Below are 9,795 nucleotides of genomic sequence, written 5' to 3'. Positions count from 1 at the left end.
GGGCAGGTGTCATTAAAGCGACGTGTCACTTGTTTAAGCTGCTGAGTCAGCGATTCAAGTTATAAATATCTTAAATAATGGGTAACTATAAAAGCTGGATATATTAAAACACAAGTAATTATATATATAGGGATAAATATATATATGAATTACTAATATAAATGACATTAATAATATATTTATAAAAGATATACGATAAAGCATTAGAAAAGCTAAGTTTACCGAAGAGTACCGATATTTACTTATACCGGCAAATTTTGGACTAAATAATAATATTAAATAAATTTTATTTTAATCAAAGAGGATAATAATAATAATAATAATAATAATAATAATAATAATAATAATAATAATAATAATAATAATAATAATAATTTTATCCTTTCTTAAAATATTCTGTTATAATAAAAATTATATGAAAATTCTAATTAATTTAAATTCTAGTTATCATAAAATTAGTTAAATCTTATTATAGCAAAATTATATAATAATCTTAATTAATCCAATCTCAAATGATAATAATAATTACAAAAAATCAATATTAACTTTGATTATTAAAAGAATTTTTAATAAATAATTTTTAATAAAATAGTTTTTAATATAATGTATTATTGGTAATTATGTGGTTATTAATGATTGGAAGTCTTTGTTGAACAGTTATTAATAAAATTTACTAGTTTTCATTCGATAAAACTAAAAACGTGTTAATGTCGTAAAGGAGTAATATTAAATATATAATAAAAGAAAACAGGTTAGTAACACCTTATTTTTAGTACGATTATAACGTGTTAGAAATTGGATCGTTACAAGTGAAATAGTGGTGGTGAGAAGAGAGAAACGAATGTTTAGGGTTTAGGGTTTAGGGTTTAGGGGTGGTGGTAATAATAACGGTGTGAAGAGTAGATGATGATGGTGGTGAGAAGAGAGAAAGAAAATATTTTTGTCATTTAAAAAATTAATTTGTTTAAAAAGATGATTTTAATACTAAACAGAACGTTGAGAATAATTTTAATACTAAACAAAATATTAAAGACAATTTTAAACAAAAAATAAAAATTAGAGATAATTTTAATTTTCAAACTAAACCACCAAAATCGTATTTACCCTAAACATATCATGCCTTATTAAGGGCCAGTTTGGCTAAACTTTTTAAATAAGTTCTTTTGAAAAAGGAGCTTAAAATATAAAGACTTTTATTAATAATAACTTTTAAATAAGTTATTTTGAGTTTGGATAGTTATTATAAAAGTCATTATTTTAAAGTTGTGCATTAAATAAGAGTGATAAAATAGCTTTTGAAAATAGGAGAAGTCATGTTTTTTAACTTTTTCAAAAGCTTTTAAATAACTTTTTGAAAAGTTAAAAGTTTATCTAAAAAATTGTACCAAACACATTAACGTAACTTTCTATAAGTCAAAAGTTGAAAAAAGTAACTTTTTGGTGTTTCCAAACGAACCCTAAATTATTAATGACAACCCAACCTATCGATGGAATAAATTGGTAGGAGAAAATTACATACACAAATCCTCTCGAAAAAAAGTTATTAAAATGCCTTTAATTTTCTATTAAGAAGTATCCCAGATAAAAGATTAAATAGTAATTATTAAAGGAACCAATTAATAACGCACATAATAAAAGAAATAAAATGAACAACAATACTCTAGATTGAAAATGGAAAAAAAAAATCAACGACAAAAGATCAACTATGCTTCTAATTAATATAAAAATATGAACTAGTAAATTTGAATGTTCACTACCTTAAACCAAATTACACTATGCCACTCATTGTTTGTTTTTTTCCCAATTCTAAAATCACCAAGTCTTAATCATATGCATTTCTATTTAATGGGCACAAGCATTGTTGGTGGATCATGTTAGGTTGGGGTTCGTAGCTAACTCCACAGCCGTAACAGAACCTGTGATGACACCTGCAGTTTATGAACATGAAAACACAAACAATCAAATTACTAACTAAAAAACTAAAAGAGAAAAGGACAAAATAGCGCTTTGTTACTTTTTCTTTTTTGCCAAAATAATAATAACAAACTATATACCTATGAGATAAGTTAGTTACAACTTCTTTGTCGTAATGGATGATGCTTCTTGCTAGTATTAATTAGCCAAATCATAATAGTAATAATAATATGTAGTGTAAGTACCATTTAGCTAAGGATACCATCTTGAGTTTGGATAACAAAATTCAAAAACAAGTTGGGTGATGAGTTTTCGTGAAGATATCAGTAATCTGATCCAGTGTTTCAACAGCAATGAGACGAACAGCATCAATAAGGATACATTGCTGAACAAAGTGACAATCAATCTCAATGTGTTTGGTGCGTTCATGAAACACATCATTATGGACAATCTTCGAGAAGCCAACGAATCGAGATAACCTCAGTAGTGGTGTCAGCGAGAGCACGGTACTCAACTTCTGTGCTTGAGCGGGCAGTGAACGTTTGCTTTTTAGCACGCCAAGAAATGAGAGCGTTGCCAAGAAACAAATAGTAACCAGTAGTAGAACGATGATCAGTAGGATCACCAGCCCAATCAGCATCGGAGTATGCCTGAAGGGACAAAGAGGAATGGGCAAAAAAATAAAGACCATGAAATAGAGTGCCTTTGATGTAGCGAAGAATGCGAAGAACTGCTGCATAGTGAGTAGTACGAGGAGCTGACAAGAACTGGCTAAGTACATGAACTGGATAGGCAATGTCTGGTCGGGTGACAGTCAAGTAGACGAGACCTCTAACTAACTGTCGATAGAGAGTCAGATTATCCAAAACAGTGCTATCCATAGGGGTAAATCAAACATTAGGCTCAAGTGGAGTAGACTCAATGCGACTATCTGTAATTCCAGCGCGAGCAAGAAGATCTGAAGCATACTTAGGCTGAGAGAGATAGATGCCATCATCTGTGGAGATGACCTCGAGACTAAGAAAATAGCTGAGAGAACCAAGATCTTTCATCTCAAAGGTACGGTGAAGTGAGGCTTTGAGATCAAAGATACCATCAACATCATCTCCAGTAATGATCATGTCATCAACATACAAAAGCAGAAGAACAACTCCATGTACACTTTTACGAATAAAAAGTGCATTCTCATGAGGATTGCAAGTGAAATCGAGATTGTAGATGGTGGTGCTGAACTTGTCAAACCATTCACGAGGAGCTTGCTTAAGACCATAAAGTGCCTTGCGAAGAAGACAGACTTTGTTAGAAGGATAAGGATAACCTGGAGATGGTTTCATATAGAGCTTCTTTTTCAAATCTCCATTAAGAAATACATTCTTCACATCCATCTGACTGAGAGACCATTTTTTGACCGCGGCAATGGCAAGAAGAGCTCTAACAGATGTGAGACGAGCAACAAAAGCAAAAGTCTCTTCATAGTCTATACCATACTCTTGCGTACAACCTTGAGCAACCAAGCATGTCTTATAACAGTCAATAGAGCGATCAGAGCGAGTTTTGATATTGTATACCCATCTACTGCCCACAACTTCCTGATTAGAAGGAAGATCAACCAAATCCCAAGTGTGTGCTTTTTCAAGTGCCTGTATTTCTTCCTACATTGCTTGTTGCCAATTTGGATTTGTGGAGGCTTCTCTGAATAACTTAGGTTCATGTTGATGAAGAATAGTAGAAAACTAATGATAATCAATAAGATGAAGAGGTAGATTCCTTACCCTAGAAGAACGAGTGGGAGGATTAGGCATGACGGTAGGAACGGCATCGCCGTCCGGTCTGGAATCATTGGGAGATGGAGAAGGCAGAAGAGTAGGAGGCTGTAAAGGATGACCCGAGATAGAACCTATAGAATCATCACTAGAAAAAATGTCAACATTGGGGTTAGTGAAGAAAGGTGACTGGGTGGGAGGAATAGACTCAAAGGAGGAAAAACAAGAAAACATGTGATGCTCCCAGAAGACAACATGACTAGATATATGAATACGTTTAGAGAGAGGATCCCAACAATGATAACCCTTGTGTTCAGTGCCATAACCAAGAAAACAACACATGTGAGCACGAGGTTCGAGTTTACTATGCTGATGAAGCTAAAGAAGAACAAAACAAACACAACCGAAAACTCAAAGAGAACTGTAATCTGGAGAGGTATGATAAAGATGCTCAAAGAGAGTAACATTACCAAGAACAGAAGAAGGAAGTCTATTGATAACATGAACAGCAGTAAGAACAGCTTCACCCCAAGTGCACTCAGGACACGAAGAAGAAAGAAGCATTGCACGAACAGAGTCAAGAATGTGACGATGTTTACGTTCAACTCAGCCATTTTGTTGAGAAGTACCAGGACAAGAAAACTCAGACAAAGTACCATGTTCTGCTAGAAAGGCTAAAAGTTTAGAATCACGGTGTTTTATAGCATTATCGCGTCGAAAAACCTTAATGACTTTGGAAAACTTGGCAAAGTTAATATAGATCTGAGGTAACTCATGGCGATTAGTCATCAATAAACCCAAGTAAAGCGTGAATAATCATCAATAAAAATGATAAAGTATTGAGCTCCTCCCATAGAAGCGATGGGAGTGGGGCCCCAAACATCAGAGTGGATAAGATCAAAAGGAGAACAAGCAAGAGAGGAATTATTGTGAAACGATGAAGCAGGATGTTTGGAAGTTTGACAAGAAATGCAATCAAAAGACTTAATAGGAACCAGACCCAATACACCCTGAGATACAAGAGGACGCAATTTTTCTAAAGAGTTGTGGGTAAGACGTTGATGCCATAAGTAAAGGGTAGACGGAGAAGAAGTAGCACAGAGATTTGGCACAAAAGGAATATGAAAATTCTCGAGTACAAATAACCTTCTGACCTTACGTCCAGTTCCGATGATTTATCCCATCTGGCGATCCTGTACACGACAACCAAACATGGAAAAAGTGACATCAAAATTCAGATCAACAAGTTGTCCAACAGAAATAAAGATTAAAGTTAAGGTTGGGAATATAATAGGTATCAGGAAGATTAAGAGTCGACTGGGAGATAGAACCATTGTGTGTTGTGTGCAAGAGGGAACCATTAGCAGTATTAATAGAAGGTGCATTTGTAGTGGTAGACAGAGACGAGAAAAATCACGCAACGGAGACATGTGATTAAAGCAACCCGAGTCAAAATACCATTTAGAATTACCTGGAGAAGTCGAAAAAGCAGCAGGAGTATTACCTGAAAGCGAGAGAAGATGCTTAAGAAGAGATGCAATATTAAAGAGAGAGAGAGAGACAGAAGACAGGTTGAGAGGAGCAGATGTGGTAGCTTCAGTAGCAGAGATAGCAGAAGCAGATGCATTCTTGGAGAAGTTGGGATGAGAATGATGCTCGAGGTGACCAGGACGTGGTGGGCGAGTAGGACAGGCAGTAATAAAATTTCCTGAGAGCTTGCAGTAATGGCAGAATACTTATAGACAATTATAGCTAATGTGACCTTTCTGTTGACATTTGTGACATTCAACAAAAGGACAGTCTGAGAAGAAGTGCCCAGAACAGTTACAGTTTCGACAGAATTTACCCTTTCTGTCTCTGGTAGCCAAAATATCTAAAGTATCCATAATAGTAGAGACGAAGATCAGAGAGAGGAGTGAAAACTGTAAATTCGGAGCAGAGAACAAGAAAACGGATGGTAAAATCAGAAAGAGCTTACCAAAAAACCTTAGAGAGGGTCCCAAAAAACCTTAGAGATGGTCCCACTAGTTGCCACGTCAGATGCCACGTCAGCACTACGTCAAATGCCATGTCATGAGGATAGGACACGTGGCGCCGCATGAATGGAGAAGAAGAGCGCGTCAACGCTGACGAGGAAAGAAGGGGCACACGGGTCGGGTCGGGCAGCAGGGTCGAGTGCAGGTCCGTGCGCTAAGCCTTCGATCTGGACGCAGATCGAACGACGTTGGAAGGAGGAGCACTTCAATCGGGTAGGGAACTTTGGGCGGCGCATCCAACGGCTTCCAGCGGTGATTCTAGTGGCGTTGAAAATTTCACAGCGAGACGAAGGCGGGAGTAGTGGTGGTGACGAACCAAAGCGTCAATAAAGAGTCGAAAAAAGAGGACAAAGTACTGCCAGAGGAGACAAAACACAAGAGGCTAGAAACCAATTGTTATTGAAAAAAAACAACCTAAGCTCTTGAGTTTGAAACTTATTTGAAACAACTAAATAAAAAACATGCCTAAACTGATAGAACGAGTGCAAACGGAACTGTCTGAAGAAAGTGCAAACAGAACTATCGGAGGGAAGCGCAGACAGAAATGCCGGAAGGAAGCACAAATGGAACTGCCAAAAGGAAGCGCAGATGAAACTACCACAAGGAAATGCAGACGGAACTGCCACAAGAAAACACAGATGGAACTGCCAGAATGAAGCGCAGACGAAATTGTCGGAAGGAAACACAGACAGAACTGCCGGAAGAGAACGCAGACAGAATTGCTACAAGAGTGGCCAACTGCAGAAAAACTACTAAAATGATGGCGAACTGCCGGAAAACTGCTGAAAAGTGAAAAACTGTGAAGAGATTACAAACTATCGAAAAGTGATGAAAAACATATGGTTTCTCCATGAGAATAAGTAAGTAGTGGGTGAGGTAATCGGTGATGTAAGAAAAGCATTAAAGCATTGACAAAAGAGAGAGAAAAAAAATGGCACGGAAGAAAAGTATGAAAGTACGGTGATTTCACCAGAAGAAAATCAACTTATCATTCTCAAGAAGGATACCATAGCTCCGATACCATGTTAGAAACAAAAGACCAAGCTGAAGAAAGTGTTTTGTGTATTATTCAGTGTGATAAAAAATACAATATACAAGGGGTATATATAGGTGCTAGAAGAATCAAATTAATAAAAGCATAGAATCCTACAATTAATATACAGATATGCTATATAAATATAAACGATACTAATTGATCTAAATTGATTCTAATGATTCTCTAATAAGAGTAAAGCGAGCTTCTGCTCTTGAGTGAACTCCAAAGCTAGTTCCTTATCTTTCTGCCTTTGCTCTACACTGGTTTCATCATGATTCTCATCAGTGGCTGCATAGTTGATTGTAGCATCATCACCATATCTTTCCTTCAAATGTGGTGCTAGACCATGTTTGCGAAAGCAAACATAACATCTACTATGTGACCGTTCTTACCACAGTGATTGCAGATCACTCTTCCTCTACCTTGTCCTCTTCCACCATGAGTATTTCCTTTTCCTCTCCCCCATACTATAGGTATTATCTCCTCTGCCAGTGTTTGTTTCAGGGCTTTTGTTGTTGTCTTGAGTTTTGGCGTATGTTGCGCTCATCAAAACCTTGACTCACTATCATCTCCAATTAATTGCCTTTCTTGATGAGTAAGTAGTGAAAAACTTGAATCAATGTCTGAGAGAGGGTTCATTAGTATGATCTAAAACTTTTACTCCAATAAATTGTTCACTCAATCCCCTTAAAAACCTAACAAAATTTCCTTCAGCTCTATATCTTCTCACTACTCCAAGACCACACGAGCATTTCTCTCCACAATTGCATAGTGAAATCGGTTGAAAGCTATCTAACTCTTCCCAAAGTGGCTTCAGCTTCATGAAATAGGCAGTCACGGACAAATCACTTTGCCTTACTGCATACAATTCCTCCTTTAGCTCAGCCACTCTAAATCTGTCTCCATGATAATAATTTCTCCTCAAAGATATCTTCGTTTTCATTCGGTTTCTTAATTGATCCATCAAATTTATTCTTTTGGTGTCAAAATCTTTTCTCTTTTACGTTATAATGATCAACTTAATTGGTGAAGTCACACATTTCAACAAGGAAATGTAACATGTTACCATGAAATAATTTTTTCATGTGTCTCCTTCCATACTTGCTCAATAAATTCAATAAAGTATACAGAACTTTAATTATATTATAGTTGTAAATATTTGTGTCACCATTAAAATTTGTTGATGATAAAATACCCTCAAAATATATTAAAAAATAACAAGTGTTTAATAGTTAAATATATATTTTTAAAATAAATTTTAAAGATCAAATTTTGATATAATTTTTTGCTAACATAATAGAAAAATGAGACAATATATATATATATATATATATATATAATTTTGAAATTATTTTAAAATATTTTTTTGTTAATGTCCTGTTGAGTTAAAAAAATAAATAACACATTGATGATGACAAACATGATTAAGTTGGGTTAAAAACTCAAGTGATTTTTGATGAATTGATTTAAGTGTGAATGCCTAAAGTTGTTGCAGCCCAAACTAATGAAACAAAGTGATCACAATGCAGCTGAATGCAAGTTGAACTCTAAACCAAGCCCAATGTCAATCAAGCAAAAGAGAAGTTACCCTAAGCTAAGCTTCAAAAGTTCACTTTAGGCATGGTTCTGAAAATCGAACTGGACCGGCCAGTCTGATCGGTTTAACCATGAACCGGTGATTTTTACGGTTTAGTTTAACATAAAAAACTGCCATAATCAAAATCGTTTTCAAATTGTTGAACCGGCCAAGAACCGATCGGTTGGACCGAACCAGAATCTGGCCGGTTTTCTTATTTTGCCCAAAAATGCCAAAACGCAACCGTTTAGCATTAAGTAAAACACCCCAACCCTACCAACCCTAACTCCTTCCAACTCTCCAACAGTGCAGCACATAATCCCTCTCTCGTCCCTCTCATCACCTTCGAGCTGGCCGTTCCTCTCAACACTGGCGAGCTCAATCCCTCCCTTTCGTTCAGCCGCCAGACTGCTTTTGACGCCGTCACCGGTTGGAGCTTCGAAGCTCAGTCAGTCCCTCACTCAGCTAACGTCTCAGACTCTTAGCAGTGGAAGCATAGTCGTCGGGCTCGCCTCTTACCTCCGTCGTGTAGCTCTGTTCCTCCGTCGCCAGTTCTGTTCATGCCTCCATCGCCAGCTTTGTTCTTCTAGGTATTTTACTATTTTTTAATAATAATTGTTGAATAATCTCTGAACTTGTTATGGCCTTATTGGTTGAATAATTGTTAATTAATATATGAATTCCTAGGTTGAATAATAGGTTGAATAATGGTTGAATATTGTTAATTAATAATTTTGAATTTGTGATTTACTGATTTTTCATTTTTCTTCTTCAATTATTGTTGTCTGTGGTTTAGGATTGATAATTTATAGTTCTATTGTCTTTAATTTCTATTTTGAATTTTAGTGTTTACATTCATTGACTAATTTTGTTTAATTCTATTATGGTTCTGCTTCTGTATACCTATTGTTGTCCTTGAGAGTTGAGAACTTGAGATTATTGAGTTGTTGTATTTGGATATTTGGATACTGTAAAGTGTATTTGCGCATATTCCAGATGAATTAGAAGAGAAGCTGGTGAATAAAGTTTTAAATTGTGAAATCATGTGTTTTTGCTTGAATTTTAGAAGAAAGAGCAATGTAATGTATTCCTATTTATGATTCCATAAGACCAAGGTTAAATTTACAATTCAGGTAGAGTTGAGTTTTGTTCATGAGTAATTAAATGCACGAAACAAGAATAGGATTGCTAATTAAATTTGAAATTTCTTATTAGTGACTTGTTAAGTTGCTGTTGTTGTTGTGCTGCTGTTTTGTTATGGCACTGTTGTTGTTATGCTGTTGTTTTGTAATGGTTGTTGCTGAATGCTAAAAATGGAAATCAAATCAAATGTTGGTTGTTGCTGAATGAGTAAGGTAGCTACCTGCCAATGCCATATATAAATAAACTGATGAATGATGATGATGGTAGTGGAAAGAGAGTCAAAGTGTATAGGTAGTTGGTGATATGTTATGCTTTCTTATTCAATTA

General features: G+C 35.6%; 1 protein-coding gene across 1 annotated transcript; it reads right to left on the bottom strand.

The window, feature by feature from the left end:
• Nucleotides 1–2,354: 2,354 nt before the first annotated feature.
• On the bottom strand, nt 2,355–2,795 carry LOC130966187 (uncharacterized mitochondrial protein AtMg00810-like). Its single transcript, XM_057890962.1, has one exon. The coding sequence runs from the start codon at nt 2,793–2,795 to the stop codon at nt 2,355–2,357; it is 441 nt and encodes a 146-aa protein (XP_057746945.1).
• Nucleotides 2,796–9,795: the final 7,000 nt, after the last annotated feature.

Source organism: Arachis stenosperma, chromosome 3 (genome assembly GCF_014773155.1).
Source record: "Arachis stenosperma cultivar V10309 chromosome 3, arast.V10309.gnm1.PFL2, whole genome shotgun sequence".
In the NCBI taxonomy this organism is placed as follows: domain Eukaryota; kingdom Viridiplantae; phylum Streptophyta; class Magnoliopsida; order Fabales; family Fabaceae; genus Arachis; species Arachis stenosperma.
The sequence above is the reverse complement of the archived record's forward strand: the minus strand, read 5'-3'. Positions and strand labels throughout refer to the sequence as shown.